Raw genomic sequence first — 26,460 nt, forward strand, 5'->3', positions numbered from 1 at the left:
ACGAAGTTAAAAGAAGAGCTAAAATGGTGGAAACGGCGTTGTGCAAATTAAATTTCGCGCGTTTTTTTTTTTTTTTTTTGGCTCGAGGCTGACATGGTTGGGTCAAAGTGTTAAAAATAAAACTTGGGGGCAAAGTGTAAAAATAAAGCTTGGGGTTAAAGTGTTAAAAATATAACTTGGGAGCAAAGTGTAAAAAATAAAGTTTGGGTCAAAGTGTTAAAAATATAACTTGGGTGAGTCAAAACTCCCTAATCACTAATCCAAAAATTATCACCCCTACTCAATTAAAAAAACTAGAGTTACTTCAACTCAATTTTAAAACTTATTTGTCACCAATAATTAAAAGGCCCTAGTTAGTCCTCTCGCAAACTATAAGGGCAAAGATAAATCTTTTGCAAACCACAAGAGAAAATTTAAACTTTTTCCTATACAACATTGGTCCCTTGGTGACTAAGTGCAATTTCTGCTAAATTTATAATAGTAGCAATTATATGGATGAGCCAAACTTCTAACTGAATGCAAAGTTAGAATTTTTTACAACGACAAATCTAGATATTTCCCAAACAAAATAAAATTGCATGACCATTTATTAGCCATTTCGAATGCTTGAAACATATTTTCACTTCTTTACTGTAGTTAAACTCATAACTAATGTTATATCACTAATACACACAAGTAACAAGTCCTCACAATATAGTGCTTTTAAACATTAGGGTTTTATTTACGAGAAAAGGCCATAAATAGTCCTTATCTATGGGAGTAGGTCTAAAATGATCCCTTAACTATACACTTACCGGTTTACCTTTAACTATCCAAAAACTTATCAAATTTGGTCTCCGCCTATTTTTTTTTATACAAATAACAGACAAACTCATAAACCTTCGTGAGATTAATTGTTAAAGCATTCCTCTGACCTATATTTCTCTCTCCCTGCTTCTTTTTCCTCAAGTTCCTCTTGTTAAAAAAAAAAAAAAAAAGAGCATTCTGGCATTGGTGTCGCTCTCGAGTCTCTAAAATTCGAAAAGACAAACTCAGGCACAAAATTTCTGTAAACACTCTTCTCAAACATTAACTGGTAAAAACCAACGGAAAAAAATCGATGGAACAAACCAACGGATTCCGTTAGTTTTTTCAATGATTTTTTAAAATCTTTTTTTTTAAGAAAATTGATGAATTGCATTGGTTATTTTTTGCACAAAAATGCACGAAAAAATACAATTATTTTTTATATTATTTTCTAAAATAAACTGATGGAGTCCATCGGTTTTTTTTATTTTTTATTTTTTTAATAAAAAAAAAAAAAAACCGACTTATACGTACTCCATCGATTTTTAGAGCGAAAAAATAATATAAATTAAATCAATGTAAGTATATGACCAAAAAATATCAGTGGTCTAGTGATAAAGCCCTTTAATGCCAAGGAACATACCCGGGTTCGATTCTAAGTTCCTACATTTCATTCATTAATTTTCAAAAAAAAAACCGACGTGAGACCGTAGGTTTTTTTTAATTCTTTTTTTTTTTTTAACAAAACGGAAGGACTGGGTCGGTTTTCTGTCGATTTTAACCGACGCAATCCGTCGGTTACGAAAAGCGAGAGAGAACTCGAGAAAAAAGTTGAGGTTAAAGAATGAACTTAAGGAAAAGAAGGGTGAGAAAGAAATATAGGTCCGAGGAATTAACGATTAATCTCACGAAGGTTTATGAGTTTGTACGCCGTTTGTATAAAAAAATAGACTTAGACCAAATTTGATAAGTTTTGAGTAGTTAAAGGACTAAAAATCGTAAGTGTATAGTTAGGGACCATTTTAGACCTACTCCCATAGATAAGGGATTATTTATGGCCTTTTCTCTTTTATTTACCAAGATAGATAGTGAGATTTATAAACATTGTACTATTTATTTGTGTTGATTTTATATGGAGATTAAATCTTCTCAAATCTCAATAGCAAATTATATAAACTTTATGTTGATTTTCATGTGGAGACTATATCTCCGAAAACTTAAACCAAATGACCCTTTGATCATCAAATCTGAAGTTCTCATTGAACTTAGGATGAAACTCTCTGTAAAGCAAAAGGTAATAATTTGCAAAGTCTTAGAAAAGGGAACAAAATATAAAGTCTTAGAAAAGAGAACAAAATATAAATTAACTTTAAACTTCTCATATTACTTTTCATGACATGATTTAATATCAAAAATGACATGTTCTCCAATAGTTTCAATTTTTTTTCTTTTTAAATTTTACGCTCAATCAAATACTTCACATAAAATGCGACAGGGAAGTGGCTTCATGAGGTGAAAAGTGTTATCTAGAAGACTCAACATGCATCAAAGTTTCAACATTTTGAAGAAAATACGTAATTCCACAAAAAGGAAGGGGATTTCCACAAACGGGATCGTCGGACCATTGTTTGTATTTTGTCTCAATTTAAGGAAGTTCTCAAAATATAGCCTTAGCGCTACAAGAATGAAAAAAGTACGCTTGTTAAATTCTTTACAAGTTTTATCAAACAGTCAAAATTTGATACTTTTAAATTAGTCAAATTTTGCTGGGGAAAATCTTGCTTGTGTTGCCAAATGAGTGGCTACAACTTGGTATTATCTTTATTTTACCTATATTGTAAAATTATTCACCAGTTTTATATACGCGAAATAGAAAGTGCAACTATCTAAGCTCTTTGAACTTGTCCCGTCTTTAATAAATACATCTCATATTCATCATCTAAAGATGCATCTTTCACTACATTTTGGATTGTAATCTTACCTATGTTGTTCATTTCATTAGTTTTGAGGAATGTTTAGCAAAATTGACAATTTCGATTTGCAGAGCTCATCCGCATGATGTAATTTCACTTCCTTTGACCAATATAATGCTTAATACTGCAGAATCAGGTATGAAATGACGCCAAATAAGAATAAATTGTCTTAGGAAAAGAACACATCACATCTTGTAGCATATAATTCATGTCAGCATACGTATGCATCCGTGATTGATATCATGCGTTCCAACCCATTTCAAACTAAAAAAAAAGAGACAAAGTAAAGACCTACAGGTGACCAAGGGATTCAACCCTTGACCAAAAAAAGCAAAGCTTTAAGAGTTCTTTGTTGTCACTGGACTAACAACACATTTTATTAATGGGTTCCCAAATAGTATTTTTTATATATTTGCTGAATTTTTCAATACAAATACAAGATCCGCACAAATACATGGGGTTCCCGGGAACCCCCATATAATTAGCTAAATCCACCCCTGGTTGCACACAGTAGCTATTAAACTGAAAGGTGCACTTAAGCACCACAATATGCAGATGTTACAAGTCTGACCCGGTCTCCACGGGCGACTTCCTCAGCTGCACCATTGTACCATATAAACCTTATATATAGCAACCTTGTCCCGTCTCCTAATTCACTTAGAAATGCAATAAATAATGCATACAGATGAATATACACATGTCGCTCACGCTTGATCATTCATTGAGGAACCTTGTGGTTTCCACAATTTTCACTAAGCAATCAGCACATGATGTGTCAGCCATTGGAACTATAGTAGCTACATACGGGAGATCAATAAGGGGACAGCAACAGGAGCATCCTCTCCGTACCGCTCTAGGACACGCATCCTGCAGTCCTCGGCAGCCATTAGTCCTATTGAATATGCACCATGCACAGAACCTGGGTAATCCATACTCATCGCCTCCCCAGCAAAAAATATGTTATCCACTGGTATTTTCAGCCATTCATAGAACTCATGAGGCTTCCCTACTGTATTATAGCTGTAGGATCCAAGTGAATTTACATCTGTACCCCAATGAGAAACAAGATGTTGGACCTGCAGCAAGACCAGATTGAAAAGATAGTTAGCTACATGAATATCATTATGTAATAGGAAAGCAAGACAGACAATATTTGCTTCCTAGAGTAATTCTCTTGCTCTGGTAACAAACCAATCAGTTAACAGAATCTCAAGCTAACCAAATGCAATCTCTTGAAAAGGTTCCAACTGATTTCCAGATCTCAAATTGGAAATAGAAGAAAACTCAAATATAAGTAGGGCTAGGACCAAATCATTTCTAGTAGTCCTTACTAGGTTTCTCTGAAACCTGAGGCGGGCCGGGGGGGGGGGGTTGGAAGAAGAAGCAGGAGCACGAAGATATTAAAACATTACCGGAGTAGTAGCATTGGGAAGAATCCTCAGAAGTTGCTTAAAAGCAAAATTAGCAGCATCTTCATCTGACAGTTTCTCAATGTCACGGGCCAGCTGTCCCGCAGGCATATAAACTAGGACATTATGGCCAGTGGCCTTATGAAGGTTCAAAAAGTAACTACATTCATATGAGCTCTCTGCAACTAACCCCAAGAATTCAACATTCGGCCAAAACACCTTCTCAAAGTGCAAAATAATCTTGTTCTCAATTCCTACACCTAGTTCATTGATGCCAGCCTCTTTCCGTTCAGGTAATCTGGGTTCAAACTTGATCCGATTCGATTTTAAAACACCAAGAGGAACAGCAATAACAGCAGCATCAGCTACAAAAGTTCTCCCATCCTCAACAGTCACTTTCACTCCATTATAACGTCTTACTACTTGTGTAACCCTGAGAAAGACCCCGAAAGCAACAAATAAGTCGTTCAGACTGTTTTCTAGTTTTCTATAGAGGGGAGGAGGTGCAGAAACAGAGATGTCAAGAGGTAGGTTCCTCTTACCTCTGACTTAAGCGAATGTCAAGCCCTTTCGCTAGTGTGTTGATGACAGGACGATATCCCCGAACCATAAGACCATGCCCTCCAGGAAGCAATTCTTCCTGTATATCACAAAACTGAATGGGTAAGCCTTATCTATAAATTTGGACGGACTGGAAACTAGTCAAAGGGATAGTAGTCTTCTTACGTCAGCCAATGTCTGAGCAGGGTTACCAGTTTGGCAGCGCCATAACCAAAAGAGGTGTAGGGCATACAAGGTTGCATGTTGGGACACGCAGCATACCAAGAAGGGTAACCCTCATACATTTGCTCCTATTACTGAAGAAGAACTTAGATATTAAACAAGCAAAGAAAACACATTTTTGAGCTGAAATCTTGTGAGAACACCAGGACTAGTATGATGCATCAACACGGTAGACATAATTTTTGACAGCCAGTTACCATAATAGGACCTGAAGTTATTGTTAACGGAGGCTTTGTTTTACCCTAATGATATTCAATGTTGGCCAACTATCATGGTAGACAAAATTTTTGACAGCCAGTTACCATAATAGGACCTGGAATTAGTGTTAACGGAGGCTTTATTTTACCCTAATGATATTCAATCTTGGCCAACTATCATGCTCACTAATGTCAAAATCCAATTTCTATCCTATATCATCATCAAGGTGTTTCTTTAATCATCCAATGATATCATTTCTAATATGTTACGCAAACAGATGTCACAGCAACCATATGCAAAAAAGTAGAGAAATGTCACTCTTTCTGAACAAACTGCTTTGCTACAACAAGAGCATTTCTATATATTAACCTAGTTATCCAGTGGTCTTGGCAAGTAATTGTCTGTCAGATATAAGCACTCTCCCAACAAGTTCTTTCCCCTAGAGGAGCCAAAGAAATCTACCTGGTCCCAGCACTTGAGTGAGATGGTATCAGCATCTGCAGCAAACCAGCCTTCCATTCTGCAAAGGTACCACTGCAACACCTTATGAGCAATGCCATCGAGCCTGTAACCAAAAAAAAAAAAAAAATCTTAGAGCAAGTTGTGTTTTTCTTATTCTTTTCAGTTTACTTTGGGGGGAGGAGATCAGTATATTCATAAAACGGAACTAAATGGTACCTTAAGTCGGGTCTCCTATCAAAAACCATTGATATAGCGCAGCTAATAGACATGTCTTCACTAAATTCTTGTCTAATTATATCAGTCTGCAGCAAAAGTGAACCAGATCTCATTAGAAAATATCCATAGCACCATAAATTTTAAACACATGTAACAACATTCTTTTCCATGAAGAAAGAAATAGATAGTCCACAATACAGAGTTCACAAGAAACGAAGGTATGGCGAGAGAGAGAGAGAGAGAGAGAACATGCCTCTTTCAAAATGCTCTCAAATGTTTCGCCAACTTTAGTCACTAAGTCCTGAGGAACTTGATTACCATCCATGTCAAAAAGAGCATAACTGAAGAATTAAAGCTAGGTCAGATGAATATATATTACTTAATAGGTCAGGGAAATAGTTATGCAATCAATGATATAACCAAATTTAGAAATATAATATCAAAAGACAATGCAAGTGTTTGTGCGCGAATCTGCTGTACATTAAGAAAAACTCGGCATGTGAGAGGTAAGAAGAGCATGAAATACAAACCTCTCTAGATTATGGTCATACAACACAGAATTGTCACCACTTGTACGATAGAGAGGTAGTCCTAGTCTTCCAATGAGAGGTGCCAGAGGTCATTGCCAGAGGATTCTCTTTGCAGACACCATGTAACCTAAAACAATCAGCCAATTAATTTCCATAGCAAGCAAAGAGGAGGTACTTAATTTCTGTCAGTAAAAAGAAAACCCTTGGTTGTAAAGCAAAAGCAAAGAGTAGAACTCGTTACCAGGATGCACCCAAGTCAACAGGAAAACCAAATGAGTATTCAGTGTGAATTCGGCCTCCAATTCTATCTCGAGATTCCAAAACAACCACCTACAGGAAAATATCGCCTTTGTTAAACATAAACATCATTATTTAAGCCAACTAAGTGAAGACATGCTTTTCTACATGCATACCTGAAATGATGCATCATGAAGAGCCCGAGCAGCTGCAAGGCCGGCAATTCCACCGCCAATCACAATGACAGATGGTGAAGCATCAGCCCTCTGTCCAGGATTTGAGAAGCAAGGAGCTAGAAGACAAAAACCAAAAAATCAGTCAGAGAAGTTGCTAAGAAACAAAAAAATAATTTTCTCCCGTCTCCAACTTCCCGAGACATTAATATTTTAACTGAGCCGACAGTAGCATAGCAACTATATAAATCCCATTATCATTCTTACAATAAAGGACTAAAATTGCGTACCAGGACTAGCAATCACAATTAAAAGTGGAGTTAGATAAATCTCACAATGATCAACTAGAACTAGAAATTAACTTGGAGGACAATAATGATCCGTCATAGTCAATAAACTCAAAACGGCAGCAGATCAAGGTAATTTATTCGTCATTAGTTAATTTGTAGTAGTTAACGAATACAACAGAACAACAAATTGTCATCTATTCCATTTGCTTAATAGCAATGATCTAATGAAATCAAAAGTATTAATGCAACTCCTAATCTAGCTAGATCAAAAGTAGCCAATGAACGATTCTCAGTGGCCCCAGATAGCTGTCAGTGGACATTTTGAAGCCATAAAGAAAGCGGCCCACGTCACAACGGTGCTGCTATTTGGCACAACTCAAAATGGCACAACTTGGCACAACTTTAACTAAAACGTCTGTTGTACCCTTAATGAAGAATTGACTCCATAGTTGATATTTCCCTCCAAATCTTTTTTCTCCAAGACAAAGCATTTATTACACTTAGCATGCTTAATCTTTTTATTCTTCAAGCACTTAGAGATTATAAATTGATATTTTATAAATATTTTTTTATTTTTCCCTCTAAAATGTTTATACATAGGAAAAATATATTTGGCTAAATATATTATATCAAGAGAAGAAGGGCAATACACTTGCTGTTGGTATACCTGACGTGGCACCAACCCCACTTTTTTGTTCTGTATTGTTTTTTCTGATGTCTCAATTTTTCTGTGCTGGCAATCTTATACATATAGACATACTCCTAATTTAGTTATGCAATCAACCTATTTGTACGGTCTACAGTACAAACTACATGTTAATGTGCACTATAAATATCTTATAAACAATAGAGGAAAAAAACTAAATTAAATAAAAACTTGTCTACTTCTTGACGAAATTTCATTTATTTTATAAGAAAAAATGATTGATTGAATCAAAACTTAGCAAAAACTTTTACTCAATTCGATATAATATATTTAGCTATTTTGAAATAATTTAATGTTTTAATTAAAGTCAATCATAATGTTGACTTCTTGTTTCATATATTGTTTGCCATTTTTAAAAAGTTAATTAAATTAAATAAAAACTTGTTAATTGTTCCTCAATCATACATAATAGTACTTATCTGGATTTTTTTCTAAATTAAATATTTCATTCAAAGCCAAACATAATGTTGACTACTTGTTCCATCCGCTGTTTTTGTAAAAGAAAACTGATTGAAGTAAATCAGAGCTTGTTAATTGTTACTCAATTATATCTAATACTTAGCTAATTGAGATAATTCAATGTTTAAATTAATGTCAATCATAATATTGACTACTTGTTACATCTATATTTTAAAAAATAAAAATAAAGATTGAATTAAATTTACTCTATCATGTATAATACTTAGGTAAATTGAAAGCAATTCAATTAAAATCGACCATAGTGTTGACTGCTTGGTAGATCCACTATATTTTTTAGATTGATTTATTTAGATTTGAACATGCTTATTGTTACTCAATCATATCTAATACTTAGTTAAATTGAGATAATTCAATATTGCAATTAAAATCAACCATAGTGTTGATTTTATATACATTTTATCTTGAATTGAATCAAAACTTAGCAAACATTTTACTCAATCTTACATAATACTTAGCTAAATTGAAGCAATTCAATATTTCAATTAAAGTCAATCATAGTGTTGACTACTTGTTATCCACACTTTTTAAAAAAAAAATTGATTGAATTAAATCTAAACTCACTAATTGCTACTCAACTCTATCTAGTATTTAGTTACTTGTTACATCCACTGTAGTGTTGACTACTTGTTACATCCACTGTTTTTGTTTAAATTGATTGGATTAGATATAAACTTGCTAATTATTACTCAATTCTATCTCATACATAGCTAATTGAGATAATTCAACGTTTCAATTAAAATCAATCATAGTATGACTACTTGTTACATCTTTTTTGTTTTTTTAAAAAAAAATTATAAAAAAATTGATTAAATAAATCGAAAGTTGCTAATTGTTACTCAATCATAAATAATACTTAGCTAAATTAAAGAAATTTAATTAAAGTCAATCATAATGTTGACTACTTATTACATCCACCATTTTTAAAAAATTGATTGAATTAGATCTAAACTTATTAATCGTTACCAATTCTATCTAATACGTAGCTAAATTGAGATAATTTAATGTTTCAATTAAAGTAAACCATAGTGTTGACTACTTGTTACATCCACATTTTTTTTAATTGATGAAATTGAATCAATAGTATCAATTTGTTTTACTCAATCTTATATAAGTAATACTTAGTTAAATTGAACCATTTCGATATTTCAATTAAAGTCAACCATAATGTTGAGTTGTTACATCCACTATTGTTTTTAAAACTGATTGACTTAAATTAAAATTTGTTAATTGTTATTCAATTATATCTAATGTTTAACTAAACTGAGTTAATTTAATGTTTCAATTACAGTCAAACATAAAGGAATAAATGAAAAAATAAAAGATGAAGAGAAAAGAGGGTAAATGAATGTTCGTCATCAATGTTAAATATGAACTATGTTTCATCATAATCTTTTTTTTTTTAAAAAGCCATAAAAAGAAATAAAAGAAAAATATAAGCTTCTCCCGTCTCTGTGATGACCAATGAAAATGATGAATTTATATACATGTTAGTATGTACTTTTATAAATCTTTGTTAATAATTTTATTTTTATTTTTACTAGAATATTTTTTTATGTAACCACATATATAGCCTTATATCAAAGAGTACAGGAGTATAGATCCGAGGAATTGTAAGAAGATATGCTTTCCAAAGAAGATATTTTTGAACAGTATTTTTTTGAAAAATAGGCATGCAAAAATTTGTCTATCTTAATATAAGAAAAAAAGTAGGTTGTCTACTAGGTTCTACTTTTTTTCTTACTATAGGTAATTGGTCTACACCTATTTGATGACCAATAAAACAACAAGAAATAAATAAATAAAAAATAGGAATATAAGTATATATATATAGGTTGTATAATAAGTTCTACTTTTTTTCTTACTATAGGTAATTGGTCAACACCTATTTGATGACCAATAAAACAACAAGAAATAAATAAATAAATAAATAAAACATAGGAATATGCGTATATATATAGGTTGTATAATAAGTTCTACTTTTTTTCTTACTATAGGTAATTGGTCAACACCTATTTGATGACCAATAAAACAACAAGGAATAAATAAATAAATAGAAAATAGGAATATATATATATATATATATTGGAGGGGGTAGTAAATTTTTCAATAAGTTCTTTCAATAAGAAAAGTTCAAAGAACAAAGCAGGAAATTAATGTTGTTTTCAAATAATTTTTTAACAATCCTACTTGGTACTTCCTCACTCCTATATTTCTTCTTATCATGTAGTTATAATTAATTTTCTGTCTATCTCCCAAAATTTTCATGTTTTTTTTTTTACTTAATGCGGACTCTCAAATCACGAATCTTGTTATCTTGTTCATCTCTTTCTCTTAACCTTTGTTCTTAATAACGCTTGTTTAACCACAATTTCCCCGTGACCACTTCGCCAACATCGTCCTTTATTATTTGGACATTAAAACCCTCTTTAAAACCTAGGAATTTACAAGTTAATCCATCGAGGTTATTAAGAGGTTAAGAGAATAACCATATACTAAGAATAACAAATTCATGATGATAAGGAAGTAATTACTTAAACATAATAATCACAAAATAATTTACATAATAGGGAGATTAGTACAGAAAACATAGTAAATAAACTTATATGGTTTGAAGAAGGAGAGAGGTTTCCCTTTCGGGGAACCCCAAAAAACTACTTCACACTAGGGGGTAGGCATTAAAAACTTAATATTATTTTACAATAGGAGTTTATATTACACGGGTTTTGATCAAAGAGAGATTGGAAATTTGATGAAAGAGGGAGGAATATGGAAGTTTTCTAGAGAGAGGTGGTTGGTGCTCTTGTTGGTGATGTCTTTGCTTCTCCACGAATCTTATTTATAGGCGTCACGGACTTTAACTTCGGATTTCAAAATGTTGAAGAATCTTTTGAGTTCGGTAAATTGCTCTTTGGCCCCATCGTCACATGAACTTTTTCAAAAGAAAATTTTATTTACTTGTCTCCAGCTTAGATCCGTCCATTTACCGTGGTTGTTTTATTAAAGTTACTTTTTAATAAAGCTCTCTTTTTCTGCAAATGTCTTCTAGCCGTTGCTTTTGTTCAACGAATCTTTCAGTCTTTTGTCTCATCATAACTATTTCCTCCACTACTTTTGTCTGATTATTTTCCTTTACACACACATATATATAATAATTTTTTTTATGTGTCTAAATTATGTAGTGCAATAGAATCAAAACTCATTCATGAATCGTCGTCGTTTGGGTCTTGTGAATCTTGAAATGCACTATTCGAGAAATTTACGATATCTCCTTCCTCTGAATTATGGGCTGGTGACATCCTTGGACTTGGAGATAATTCTGGACTAGGGTTCTTGATTATATGTCTGTCTTGTTCTACTTTTGCTTGGAAAAATCTTTCCAAAGTCTCTTTTAAATATACTTTCTATGTTGTCATTTTTTTCTTTTTTGCAAAGTATGCTTTTCTTGGTAGTAGCTCCTTGCGTCGTTGTCTTTGGTAGTCTTCGTCTTGTCTAGAGAGATGAACATCCTCATCTTCACTTTTTGGCAAAGTGATAGCCATGTGGATTTGATGAGTCTTTAACGGCTTTCGCTTGAGCCGACTATTGTATCTTTATCCGTCATGTGATCTATTTGCATTCATTGGGGAATGCACACACCCGTCTCATCCATTTTTGTCCGAGATGGAGAACTACCGGGATTGTACTAATTCGAACTTAACTACTTGTAGTCTTTGTTCTAGGACTTTTGCTGTTCCAAGAGTTTCATTTTTTTTTTGAAGTGTCTCTTTACCGTAAGTCTTCGACGGTTTCGAGCCATAGTAGAGCCGGTATCGCAAAAAATCACCTTGTTCGTGTCTTTTTGTATATTGTACCGAGGGGTTCTATCCGGATTTTGTCTAAAGTTTAGAAATATGGTAGTTTGGACTCAACAACTGCTCTGCATAGTCTAATGCCTCAGTGAAATCATTAAATCCTTTAAAAAGAGGTTTTCTTATATCTTTAATAGAATCTAAAACTTCTATCCAGGTCTGAAAATACCATTAGTTCTACCATGGATTACAACATAAAATTTAAATTTCTTATCTAGATTTTTGTACGCAAAAATACGATAAAGTGCATTTTAGAGTGGCTACAAAATGACTAGAGTCTTTTGTTATGTGATATCCTAAATTGTCTACTAAACATATGTCATTGTTTGTCTATTACATATTACGGTAATACCTTAAAAAAGTTAAATTAGATGGCGAAAAATAATAAATTATTGGTTCCCAATGTATTCTTTCTAAGGCGTTTTTGTCTAATGCGGATGTAGTGCTAAAATGAAGATTACCTAAGTACCTTTTGTACGAAAGGGTCTTGGGTTGAGGCTATGCCTTTTCCCTTGTCTCGTTGTCCGAGAACTTCATGGTCTGCGTCTTCCTTCAAATAGAAAATCGGTAGATGTAATTTTAATCTACTTAATTGTCCGTTAGGTTATTGTCTTTTCCTTTTATATATTCGAATGTTAAATTATAAATTGAAATAGTATCCATAAAGTTTAACCATCTTCGTCTTCATCGCTACTTAATTTTTTGATAGAATTTGACTATAGCTTCATTACCTGTTCTTATCAATATTTACGGTTTATTTAGTATATATAGTCTAAAATTATTTAGGCCATATATTATAGCTAAAATTTCGACGTCTCTGCTACTCATATTTCCTTTTTCTCGGTACTTACCACTTTAATAAGCACATATCTTCTCTTCACTTTTATTGCTACATTTATTTGGTTTTCCCTTTATCATCTTCCCCATCCTTCAAGCTTCCATCTGCTTCTATAATTAAATAGTCTGTTTCTAGGGGCATATTTAAGTCTAGAATATTTTTATTTTTCTTTAATTTTTTGTACTAATCTAATATCTTCTCGATTAAAAGTGTTTTTGACCATTTGATCCCGTTTTTGAGTACAATGGCCCTGCTATTTTTCCTAAGTCTTTTATAAAACTTCGGGATAATAGTCAAAATACCCCCCAACGTTTGACCAAAATCCCAACTACACACCTAACCTTTGCGGGGGTCCTATTACCCCCCAACAAATTTTTCATCAAAAAATGACCTTTTTTCGCGATGTGGCGTCCAATATGACAACTCCCAATTCGCTACAGGCGCTTGATACACGCGCACGGCCCCGCGCCACGTCATCATCGTCTTCATTAGGAGTTGGAAAAAAAATCACACCAAATCAACTCAAAAAAAAATCTCTCAATTTTCCATACTCTATTTTTAGTAAGGATCCAAAAACCCATAACCAATTCTCCTTCATCTTCATCAACATTATCATCATCATCTTCATTAGAAGTTGAAAAAAAAAAAAATCACACCAACTTCTCAAATCTAATCCAAACAAATCCAAATATGAAAGGAAGCTTCCTAACACCTAATAGAACAAAGTTCATCCATTAATTTGATCAAACAATGAAGAATTTAAATAAACCCATTTGGTGTTCTTCATAGCTTTCTCTCCAAATTCCCAGCAATGGGAGTTTAATTTTCTCCCAATATCAACTCAAAGAATTAGTGCTTAAACAACTCCAACCAAGCAACAAGTAGCAACTCCAAACAAGCAACTTCCAATCAGATTTTCTTTAACAACATTAGATTTTTCAACTTTTTTTTTTTTCCATTTTTCCTTTTTTTTTCTTGATTTTTCATTTTTTTTCCTTCCTTGATTTTCGTTTATGGTGGAAAGTTGTTCTTTAACAAGTTGTTGGGAATCATATGTGGATTTTCTTCGGTTGATTTTATTTTTGTTTATAATGGATATTATTTTGACAAAAAAAATGGAGATGGATACCAAAACATCCAAATCTTCACTTGGCAACTTACACTTCAAACTCATAGACGATCTTTAATTTCCCTATGCAATCGCAAGAAACCACGGGATTATTGTGGTAATTAGATCGGTGGTGGTATGAAAGGAAAATGGGTTTTGTGTTTAGGGCTTGTTTGGCTGTGATTGAGAAAAAAATGAGAAGTTAGGGCTAAAAAATGAGAAGTTGGTGTAAAAATGGAGGGAATTTAAATATATCTATGTGGCATCATATGTGACTTAGTTGGAGTCCAAAACACGTCGGATGCATTTTTGAAGGCCATCACGCGCCACCGGGCGGTGTATTCACGTCTCCACACATCGGCAAAAAAGAGGCATTTTAATACTGAAAAAATTTGTCCAGGGGGGTAATAGGACCAACAAAGAGGTTAGGTGTGTAGTTGGCATTTTGGTCAAACATTGGGGGGTATTTTGACTATTATCCCTAAAACTTCTAGCATAATTTACTATTCCTAAGAATTTTTGTAATTCTTTAACATTATCTAGTTTATCTGGCATTTCTAAGGCCTTTTTAGTTATATGAGGTTGCAATTTTATTTTGCCATCTCCTAACACTACTCCTAAAAAGTTTATATGGTTTTTACATGATTCCATCTATTTCTTGCTAATTATTATTCCATTTTCTCTGAATAATCTAAATACTGTACGTAGGTGTCTAAATGTTCTTTGTCTTTACTAAAAATATTATATATATCTCATATACTAGGACAAATCTTTTATAGTCTCCAAATATACTATCCATCTTTCTTTGAAAAATTGGTGGGGCTGTCTTTAATCCAAATGACATTACTAACCATTCGAAATGTCCTTCAGGACAGGTAAATGCAGTCCATTCTATACTTTCTTCATCTGCATTTAAATGCACATGATATCACGATTTACAATCAAATTTACTAAAAATATTTTTACTTTGTATTCTATTTATTAATTACATTTTCCCCAATACAGTAAGCATATTATATCACGTATTGTTATCAGCTTAGAAGTCTTTTATAATTTATTACCATTCTAGCTTTTCCTCTTACTATCTACGGTATGATTTCTTCTGTAAATGCGGCGGATCTATGTTTAGAAGTAGATCTTCTTATTACTCCTAAATTTAATAATTCTTTTATTTGTACTTTAAGTCTTCCACATCTTGGTTAGTTGCTTCTATTGAAATTTTGTTTAATTATATATTAAGATTATTATATCTAGTTTACATACAATTTTGTTATTTTTCCAATGTTTTAAAGGTTTTTCTCCTATAATTTGTATCTCATCTCGTATTCTTATTATATTATCTAAATCTTTTTGGTTTTTTATTGCTCCTATCCTTTCTATCCCTGTTTTAAAATTATATGATTCTGTTTCTATGTCCATTAAAGTATAATTTTTTTCTATTAGATTATCGTCGTCTAGTATTTCTTCTTCTTCTAGAATTAAATTCTTTATTTCTCTTCTTTCTTTTGCAGGTTTATTTGGTCTGTAGTAGAGATGTACAATATCTGATTCTAGTTTCGATTTTATGAGCTTGTCTTGCAATTGTATGAGTAATACTTTTTAGAAAAATTACTCCATCTCTTGTAATCATGCAACTTCCATTGTTATGTAATATAAAGTCTAATCCAATGACAAAGTCTATATTTATATTCAAGTCTCTTACCCATATCTTATCCATTTTATAACTAGGTTTATAAAATTAGAACAAGTGTTGATAAAGCTAATGTATGCCTTATGAACATAACGTTTATATATATTATGAGTTCCATCCATTTGCATGGCTGCAATCGATTTGTCTAGAACTTTTATTAAATTTGGTGGAACTATTCGTTTATTTATTATACATTTAGTCTTCTGTACTCATTAGATTCGGGAGGTACTAAATGTATAATAAATAAATGAATAGTTCCACCAAATTTAATAAAAGTTCTAGACAAACTAGTTGGCAGCCATGCTAAATGGATCAAACTCATAATATATATAAACATTATGTTCATAAGGCATACATTAGCTTTATCAAAGATTGTTCAATTTTATAAACCTAGTTATAAAATGGATAAGATATGGGTAAGAGACTTGAGTATAAGTATACTTTCATACCTGACAGATTTACGTTACATAACAATGGAAGTTGCATGATTACAAGAGATTGAGTAATTTTTCTAAAACATATTACTCATACACCAAGATGTGCTCATAAAACCGAAACTAGAATCGTACATAAGAAGATCTCTACCTGCACCAAATAAACCCGCAAAAGAAAGAGAGAGTTGTTGTAAGGATTGTCAAGACAACAATACATCTTTAAAAAGCATAAGAGAAATAAAGAATTTAATTCTAGAAGAAGAAAAGCTAGACGACGATAATCTAATAGAAAAAAATTATACTTTAATAGACATAGAAACAGAATAATATAATTTTAAAACAGGGATGGAAAGGATAGGAGTAATAAAAAACCAAAAAGATTTAGATAATATAATAAGAATACTAGATGAGACAGAAATTATAGGAGAAAAACCTTTAAAACATTGAAAAAATAACAAAGTTGTAAGTAAACTAGATATAATAAATCCAGAATATATAATTAAAACAGCCTCAATAGAAGCAACTAACCAAGATGTGGAAGACTTTAAAGTACAAATAAACGAATTATTAAATTTTAGGAAATAATGTTAAGATCTACTTAAACATAGATTCTACGTATTTATGGTAAGAAATCATAAGTAGATAGTACGAGGAAAAGCTAGAATGGTAATAAATTACAAAAGACTTAATGATAACACTGCAATGCATTGGATATAAGTTACTAGACAAAACAGAACTAATAAATAATACAAAGTAAAAAGATTTTTAGTAAATTTGATCAGAAATCGATATCGCGCATTTAATGCATGAAGAAAGTATAGAATGGATCACATTTACATCGTCTCGAAGGACATTTCGAATGGTTAGTAATGTCATTTTGATTAAAGACAAATGGCACCAATTTTTCAAAGAAAGATGGATGGTATATTTGGAGACTATAAAAGATTTGTCCTAGTACATGTAGATGATATATTAGTATTTAGTAAAGACATGAAAGAACATTTAGGACACCTACAGATAGTATTTAGATTATTCGTAGAAAATGGAATAATAATTAGCAAGAAAAAGATGGAATTATGTAAAAACCATATAAACTTTTTAGGAGTAGTGTTAGGAGATGGCAAAATAAAATTGCAACCTTACATAGCTAAAAAGGCCTTAGAAATGCCATAAACTAGATAATGTTAAAGAATTACAAAAATTCTTAGGAATAGTAAATTATGCTAGAAGTTTTATAAAGGACTTAGGAAAAATAAAGGCCATCAGTACTAAAAAAACGGATCAAATGGTCAAAAACACTTTAATAAGATATTAGATTAGTACAAAAAATTAAAGAAAAAATAAAAAAAATATTCTAGACTTAAATATGCCCCTAGAAACAGACTATTTAATTATAGAAACAGATGGAAGCTTCGAAGGACGGGGAGCAAACATTAAAGGGAAAACCAAATAAATGTAGCAATAAAAGCGAAGAGAAGATATGTGCTTATCAAAGTGGTAAAAATTTAGAAAAAGGAAATATGAGTAGCGAGACGTCGAAATTTTAGCTATAATATATGGCCTAAATAGTTTTAGACTATATATACTAAATAAAACCAAATATTGATAAGAACGAGATCAGAAGCTATAGTCAAATTCTATCAAAAAATTAAGTAGCAGTAGACGAAGATGGTTAAACTTTATGGATACTATTTCAATTTATAATTTAACATTCGAACATATAAAAGGAAAAAACAATAACCTAGCAGATCAATTAAGTAGATTAAAAATTACATCTAACTGATTTTCTATTTGAACAGCATGAGACCATCAAATTCTCAGACAACAGACAAGGGAAAAGGCATAGCCTCAACCCAAGACCCTTACAGACAAAAGGTACTAGGTAATCTTCATTTTAGACCTACATCTGCATTAGACAAAAACGCCTTAGAAAGAATACATTTTGGAACTAATAATTTAGTATTTTTCCCGCCATCTAATTTAACTTTTAAGGTATTACCAGAATATGTAATAGACAAACAACAGACATGTTTAGTAGACAATTTGTGGATATCACATAACAAAAAAGACTCTAGTCATTTTGTAGCCACTCTAAATGCACTTTGTCAGTATTTTACAGACAAAAATCTAGATAAGAAATTTAAATTTTATGTTGTAATCCTTGGTAGAACTAATGATATTTTTCAGACCAGGATAGAAGTTTTAGATTCTATTAAAGACATAAGAAAACCTCTTTTTAAAGGCTTTAATGATTTCACTGAGGCATTAGACTATGCTAGAGGAGTGTTGGGTCCAAACTACTATATTTCTCCGGCTCTCGGACAAAATCCGGATAGAACCCCCTCGGTACAATATACAAAAAGACACAAACAAGGTGATTTTTTTGGGATCATCGCTCTCTCTATGATCGAAATAGTCGAAGGCTTAACCAAACGAAGAGACACTCATCCAAGAAAAAATGAAACTCTTGGAACAAGCAAAGCTGATAGAACAAAGACTACAAGCGCTTAAGTTCGAATTAGTACAATCCCGCAGTTCTCCATCTCGGACAAAAATGGATGAGACGGTGCATTCCCAATGAATGCAAATAGATCCCCCAGATCGGATAAAGATACGGCTAGTCCGGTTCAAACGGTAGCCGGTAAAGACTCATCAAATGCATTGGTACATCACTTTGCCAAAAAGTGAAGATGAGGGATGTTCATCTCTCTAGACAAGACGAAGACTACCAAAGACACTGACGCAAGGAGCTACTTCTACCAAAAAAAGCATATTTGCAAAAAAAAAAAAAAATGACAACATAGAAAGTATAGTTAAAGGGACTTTGGAAAGATTTTTCCAAGCAAAAGCAGAACAAGACAAGCATATAATCAAGAACCCTAGTCCAGAATTATCTCCAAGTCCAAGGATGTCACCAGCCCATAGTTCGGAAGGAAGGAGATATGGTAAATTTTCGTAATAGTGCATTTCAAGATTCACAAGACCCAAACGACGACGATTCGGGAGTGAGTTTTGATTCTATTGCACTACATAATTTAGACACATAAAAAAAAAGTATATATATGTATATATATGTGTGTAAAGGAAAATAATCAGACAAAAGTAGTGAGGAAATAGTTATGATAAGACAAAAGACTGAAAGATTCGTTGAACAAAAGAACGACTAAGACATTTGCGAAAAAGAGAGTTTTATTAAAAAGTAGCTTTAATAAAGCAACGTACGAAATGGACGTATCGGCTATGACAAGTAAATAAAGTTTTCTTTTGAAAAATTCACGTGACGATGGGGCCCAAAGAGCACCCGGCTGAACTCAAAAGATTCTTCAACATTTTGAAATCCGGAGTTTTAAAATCTGCCAGACGCCTATAAATAGCAAAGATTTGTGGAGAAGCAAGGACATAACCAACAAGAGCACCAACCACCTCTCTCTAGAAAACTTCCTTATTCCCCTCCTCTTTCATCAAATGCTTCAATCCCTTGCCCAGTCAAAAACATGTGTAATATAAACTTCTATTGTAAAATAATATTAAGTTTTTAATACCTACCCCTAGTGTGAAGTAGTTTTTTTTGGGGTTGAAAGGGGAAACCTCTCTCCTTCTTCAAACCATGTAAGTTTATTTACTATGTTTTTACGTACTAATCTCCCTATTATGTAAATTATTTTGTTATTATTATGTTTAAGTAATTACTTCCTTATCATCATGAATTTGTTATTCTTAGTATATGGTTATTCTCTTAACCTCTTAATAACCTCGATGGATTAACTCGTAAATTTTTAGGTTTTAAAGAGGCGTTTTAATGTCCAAATAATAAAGGACAATGTTGGCCGTGGTCAACGGGGCGCGGTTAAAGAAGACATTATTAAGAACAAAGGTTAAGAGAAAGAGATGAACAGTATAACAAGATTCGTGACTGGACAGAGTCCAGATTAAGTAAAAAAAAAAAAACACGAAAATTTTGGGAGATAGACAGAAAATTAATTATAACTACATGATAAGAAGAAATATAGGAGTGAGGAAGTACCGAGTAGGATTGTTAAAAAATTATTTGAAAACAACATTAATTTCCTGTTTTGTCCTTTGAACTTTTCTTATTGAAAGAACTTATTGAAAAATTTACTACCCCTCTAATATTTGAAAATTTCTGTTCAAAATTTTGACTAATGGATATATATATTCATTATATGTTGTATTTTATGTCCTATTGACCTCAAAGAACCTTTGTTCTTATATATATATATAAGAAAAGCATACATTCAAAAAGAATGCACGGTTTTCTATAGCGATTGTCATTGGAAAGAAAAATGTAATAATAATCTTGGGTGAAGAGAGTAAAATTTGAATGAATTAGAAATTTGCTTAATTTTTTTTCCAGAAAGGGCATAAACGTAGTAGATAACGATGGCATTTGTGCAATTTGTGTTAAAAGTCTACTTGAATTTACATTAATACCCCTAAAAAGGTGAAATTGTGCCAAGTTGTGCCATTTGTGGTTGTGCCAAATATATTTACCCATATTAAAAAGCATATTCTTTGCAGCTTCAAAACTGCAAAAGCTCTTATTTTTATTCTTATATTATACAATAACAAATGATTCTGAGTTCCAAACAAGTTGAAGTCGGCTATATGTCGTGAACAAAAGTTTTCTCCTTTTTCGAAAGAAAAAAAAAAAGTTTGATCATTTTCTAGCTCAAACAATACAAACTTAATTGAAATATATTACTCCCTCCGTTTCAATTTATATGAACCCATTTGACTGGGCACGACATTTAAGAAAGAGGAAAGACTTTTGAAACTTGTGGTTCAAAATAAGCCTTGAAAATTTGTGTGGTTGTAAATCATTCATAAAGTGAATTTATTTCCAAATTAGGAAAGAGGTCATTCATTTTGACACGAACTAAAAAGGAAATAGGTTCAAACAAATTGAAACAGAGGGAATATAACACAACCTCAAAAAAAGATCAACTAAATCTAAGTAAAAGCGTAAGAATCATCGATTCAGCTCTTTAAAATTACTAAAATAAGTATATAAATTATAATAAAGTAAAACCAAAATAAATCACCGACAAAAAAACCACATTAAAAAATCAACTAAAAGTAATTGTAATTAAAAATACTAAAATAAGCATAAAAACAAAGTAGATTAAAACTTGTAAAAAAAGAGACGAACCTGTCTGGAGTTGACGATTACTCTTGTTTTGAGAATCCATGAGATGATGGGCGATTATAATTAGGAAGAAAGGGAGTTACAAATAAGATTAAAGTTAATAATAATAATCTGAGAATAAGAGAATTAATAGTATTATTAGTGCTGGAATGGTCAAACAAAGACTGAGGGGAATAATGAAGAAGAAAAATCAAAAGACAAGTAAAGAAGTGATTATTGGAATTTGAAGTGGAACCCAGCTTGATCAAACACTTCATGCGTATAAGAATTACTAGTGTCATTTGGGCTACATGCTTCTCGAGCCCAAATCGACGTTAAAAATTAAATTTTAGATTTATTTTAAACTTTTTTTTTTTTTTTTGCTCTTGCTTCTTTGTATTTGTAATATTAGTTTGACGCTTTCTAAAAGATTCCAAAATATTAAAGTACAAAAAGGTATCTGAAAGTTAAAGGAAAATAATTTTGTTAGTTTATATATTGGACTTTTCAAAACAAAAATCAAACAAATGAAAGCTTTTCTAATTTCTATTTTACTAAAACTTATTGAGATTATATTCTCCAATGATCGAAATTGAGAATTTAATATGTAAAATTTTCTCTGAATTGAGCAAATATTAGCTCAATCATTTTTTCAAAATGAACTTCCAATATTCAATTAGTATCAAAAATAGATAATGCTATAATATTGTTGTACGATGAAATCAATAAAGTTAACTTATAAGTAAATATAAATAATTAAAAGCCTTGTTATTACAAGATACTTTTGTAGATGTTCTTTCAAATTAGATCATACAAAAAATACTGAAAAGCCAAGATGCATGTTAAAAAATACGTAACGTTTTTTCAAATTTTTTTTTTTTAAAATTTAATGAACTTTTTATGGAATGTACATTGCAATAATTTTGTCATGCTAAACTTAACTATTTTATCTTAAATTATATAAAATATTGACTATCCCGTATTTTAATATTGAAAAAAAGGTGAAAATATACTTTTTTGCAATTGTTTAATATTATGATTGTCTGGAGATCAAATTGTATTTTCTTTAACTAATTTTTTTTTCTAATATTTTCAGAACATATATGAAAACAATGTTTTATAGTTCCTCTTTTAATATATTCATTTATTAGGTAAATTTTATGTTGAAATTATGCGCACATAAGATTAGATAACCTTACTTTGGAATTCAGTTTTAGATTGAGACGGGAGGACTATAATTTACATTTTTGATACATTTTAAAATATTTTAACAATGATATAAGTTATTTGTGTTTATTCTTTTAAATTAAAATTTAATCCCATCTTAAGTGAAAACTTTGTTAGTTACTAATGTTTGCAAGCATGTATGACACAAAATTACAGGAGAAAATAAAACAAAATATACTTTACATTTATCGGGCGAATAAAAGTTTAAATAGAAAATGATAAATGGTAAGTAACATCAAAAATTCATGTATGACTACAAAAATGGGTATTATGTCCCATATATAGAGTAGTAATGTTGTCTTAAACGGAATCCAATATCAAAGATGAGTATACCAACATCAAATTCATTCATTGTTTAATGTCATTCAGCTTAAAAAGATTCTTTTTGGGATTAAGAACTCAATTTTTATTTCTAAAATAAATCAGAATGTTCTTAGGAACATAAAATAGCATCAAGGTAAGTTTGATAAGATTTGACAAAAATGATCTTGAAGAACATTTTCTCAAAGTTACTTACTCCAAATATACAATTTTTCATGAATTATTCAACTTTGTGCATACTGTAAGAAGAAAAAAAGATGGCGTACAACATTTGCTGGCATCATCACCTTTTATGCCTTTTTGGGGAGTTTAAAATGTCATGAGAGATGTCTAAATTTACAGAAATGTTTGAGGGCAACTAAGGTAATAATTTAGTAAATCGAGGCTGAAAAGAGACTTGATAAGAAGACACTTTTTCTTGTCCCATTGCAATCAAAAAAGGCATCTTGATTTGTGTGTCAATCAGTAACTCCATAAATAGTCCAACTTTCACAAAATAATGTACAACAACAAATGCATAGCTAAATTCCAATTCTAGCAAAATGCAAATCCTTTTAGTTAGCAAATTACCCAACCAAATGGTTGAGATGTAATCAGGGGCGACAAAATCATTGGATTGTCCCTTATTACATATAATAATATAATAATGATCAAATATATCCTTGTGGTCCGATTCTTCCTGGAATCCCGCACATAGCGGGACTTTAGTGCACCGGGTTGCCTTTTTTAACGGATAGAAAATCTATTCACATGAAATTGAGGGATGATTTTGGGGGAAAGGAAGATTCTAGAGAGAGGAGGGAGTGTTTGGTGGGTTGGTTGGTCGTTGATAGTTAATGGGAGTCTGTCCAAATTGGACTCTTTTCTTACGTAGATAGGGAAGACCTGGCTTAGCATTAAATCTCATAATCAAATCTAAAGGCAAAAACACTTAAAGATCATTTCTTCATTGGTTTGGCACACTGACCAGTGACCAGTACACAGATTATAAAAAAGAAAAAAAAAAGTGGTATTTATGGCTACTCTAGTTTAGATATTAACAAACCTGGAGCCTAACTAGGTGGGACCACCATTTTCCAAAGGGCCCACATAACTTCTCACTCGTGCATGGTGCAGCCCCAAATTAATGGTTCAACATGCAAACTTTCTAGTTTCCACCTACTACTTTTGGCTTTATCCAATTCTTTAACTAACTGCCATATTAATGCATGGCTTCATGTACAAAATATTAGTACACTTTAATCTCTGGAGTTTAGCTTAATTCTCCTTTAATCCCTACTACTTTTGTGTCACTTCTGCTAGCTGGATTTCGACAAGATCTAAAATATGGAAAGCCCAATTATCTATCAGATCAAAGTATTACGAGTAATTAAACTGCAATAAATGCATGAAAAAACTATTGAAAACACTAATTCTTCTACGTATGCAGCTTAAATATTGTTTGATAAAATTATCCAATTTATGTGATACTTTTTTCACTTTGACAAACATTTAATGTGTATTTTTTCACCAAGTTTATATGAGAAAAATTGCAACTTATAGTACTCCTAGTTTTCAATTATCTTAAAATATTGAGTTAATCTAATCCAATTTAACTTTAAAGTTTAATTAAATTGATTCTCGAAAAACAAAAAGTATCACAGACAGAGTTAGTAATACTAACCGCTAAATGCAATGCCGGAAGTAGCAACAACACAGGTCTGAATAACAGTGTTTTCTTGACGAGTAAAAGGTTGTTTCTCCAAATCTTGACGAAAAAGAACCCCAAAAGTCCAGCAGAAACATTGAGTGCAGGTATAATACCAGTTGTGAGACTCAGTTTCATGACAATGAAAGTGAAAAGAATTCCCAATATGAAACTCACACAAAAAGCCCCCAATGTTAACTGTTTTTGCCATGGTGGCACTTCTTTTGACTCAAATATCCTTTCTACAGAAGCTTCTTCTTCTCTTTGGGTGTCATTATTTTTCTTTCTGTTTCTACTCACACTGTTGGATCTATCCATGGCCAACAAAACAAAGAGAAAAAAAAAAAAAAAAACTTTTTTGGTCTGTGGGGTTTTCTTTTTCTTTGTTTTCTTGAAGCTGAGATGGATATTTGACTATATGTTGATGACTGCAGTGGGATGTTTCAAATAAAACAGGGGACTTTTTTTCTCTGTTTTTCGTCTTGAAGTTTATATTGAAGAAGTTGATCAGAAATAGGACACTATATTGGGATGTGTCAAATCAAAGGGGATATGGGAGTAGTCCTTATCAATTCCAAGTTCTTATAGACAAAAAAACATAGCTCCCTTCTTTGCCATGTGTGTTTTCTTTTCCTTTTTAATTTAAAAAAAAAAGAAAAGGAAAAGGATAAAAAGTGAGTAAATTACGTCATGGGTTTAGGAAAATGAGATTTTGCTGACCTGTGAAGCTATGACCTAATTTCCCGTGATCGAGTCAGTATTATTTCACTTTTCTTTTCTATTCTACTATAATAGAAGCATGGGTGGGGACTCAAGGATCTCGTCGACCAAGGGTATTTTCGGTTTTGCAGGATTTTTAACCATATAGAAGCATGGGTTTAGACCCATGCTTCATCGTTCATCGTGTCCAATTAAAAAAAAAAAAAACGGAAAAAGGGCAAATTACACTGAACTTTGAAAAATAGTTCGTCCAATGCGCTTCGTTATCTTTTGGGCCAATTATACCCTTAACGTTATACTTTGGGCCAAATATGCCCACGAGTTTAACGGCTTGCCACGTGTCGACCTCTCGGTGGCTAACTTAATTCCCTTTATTTTTCACCTCGATCCAATAAATACGGATCCGACCCGTTCAAATTAATACCCAACCCGTCTAAAAAACCCATCGGACCCAAATATACCCAAACAAACCTAAATCTAACGCTACTCTCTCTCTCTGGGAAAACAAAACGCGGACAATAGCTATCGTCTCTCTGTCGTCTTCAACCTCCATAGCCGACTCTATTAGAACGCGGACCACCTCTTCTACGGTAAATCAACGCCTTACGTCTCTACATCAAACCTAACTTCGTTTATGTCATGATTTACGTTGTCATGACTAAACTTCGTCCATTGTCCATTCTTGTTGTTATGTTCTTGTATTTTCGGTTTTCTAAGGTTTGTTGTGGATTCTGTTTTGCTAGTTGATGTGGCATTTTGCTTGAAAATGCGGATTCTAGTCGACCGCAATCCCTGGAAGGAGATTTTGGTCTTGTCCTCACTATGGGGTTTGTGTTCATGTTCTAATTTGGTTGATTAATTTTAGTGTTAGTGTTAATTTGAAGTGATTGCATTCTTTAAATTTCGTGGCCACCAATTGCAAGTTTTTCAAATGGAGAGATAAGCAAAGTGTTGATGAAAGATCAAAGTTTATTATTCCAAGATTGGTGAACAAAATCAAAGAGTTAGAGAAAATTACGAGCGTGTTAGGTTGCATTTAGGTTTAACTTGAAAGTTTTAAGATGCGGTTTGATAATCTCGAACATGAATTCACTTGAACTTGAAGATTCAAAAGAGGATGAAATTCGGTTGGATGAGCTTGAAAGTCTTACCCTTCATATGATAATCTCAACATCAATTTGGTTGAGCTTGAAGATTC

At 32.1% G+C, this 26,460-nt stretch overlaps 1 protein-coding gene across 1 annotated transcript; it reads right to left on the reverse strand.

Moving 5' to 3' along the window:
• Positions 1-3,541: 3,541 nt before the first annotated feature.
• On the reverse strand, positions 3,542-21,591 carry LOC132036898 (polyamine oxidase 2-like). Its single transcript, XM_059427307.1, is given in 11 exon segments — positions 3,542-3,835; positions 4,172-4,601; positions 4,711-4,808; positions 5,612-5,714; positions 5,828-5,913; positions 6,081-6,168; positions 6,358-6,446; positions 6,448-6,484; positions 6,599-6,687; positions 6,771-6,886; positions 21,332-21,591. Coding segments are annotated over 11 exon segments (1,455 nt in total). The 5' UTR covers positions 21,372-21,591; the 3' UTR covers positions 3,542-3,556.
• Positions 21,592-26,460: the final 4,869 nt, after the last annotated feature.

This window comes from Lycium ferocissimum, chromosome 11 (genome assembly GCF_029784015.1).
Source record: "Lycium ferocissimum isolate CSIRO_LF1 chromosome 11, AGI_CSIRO_Lferr_CH_V1, whole genome shotgun sequence".
Lineage (NCBI taxonomy): Eukaryota > Viridiplantae > Streptophyta > Magnoliopsida > Solanales > Solanaceae > Lycium > Lycium ferocissimum.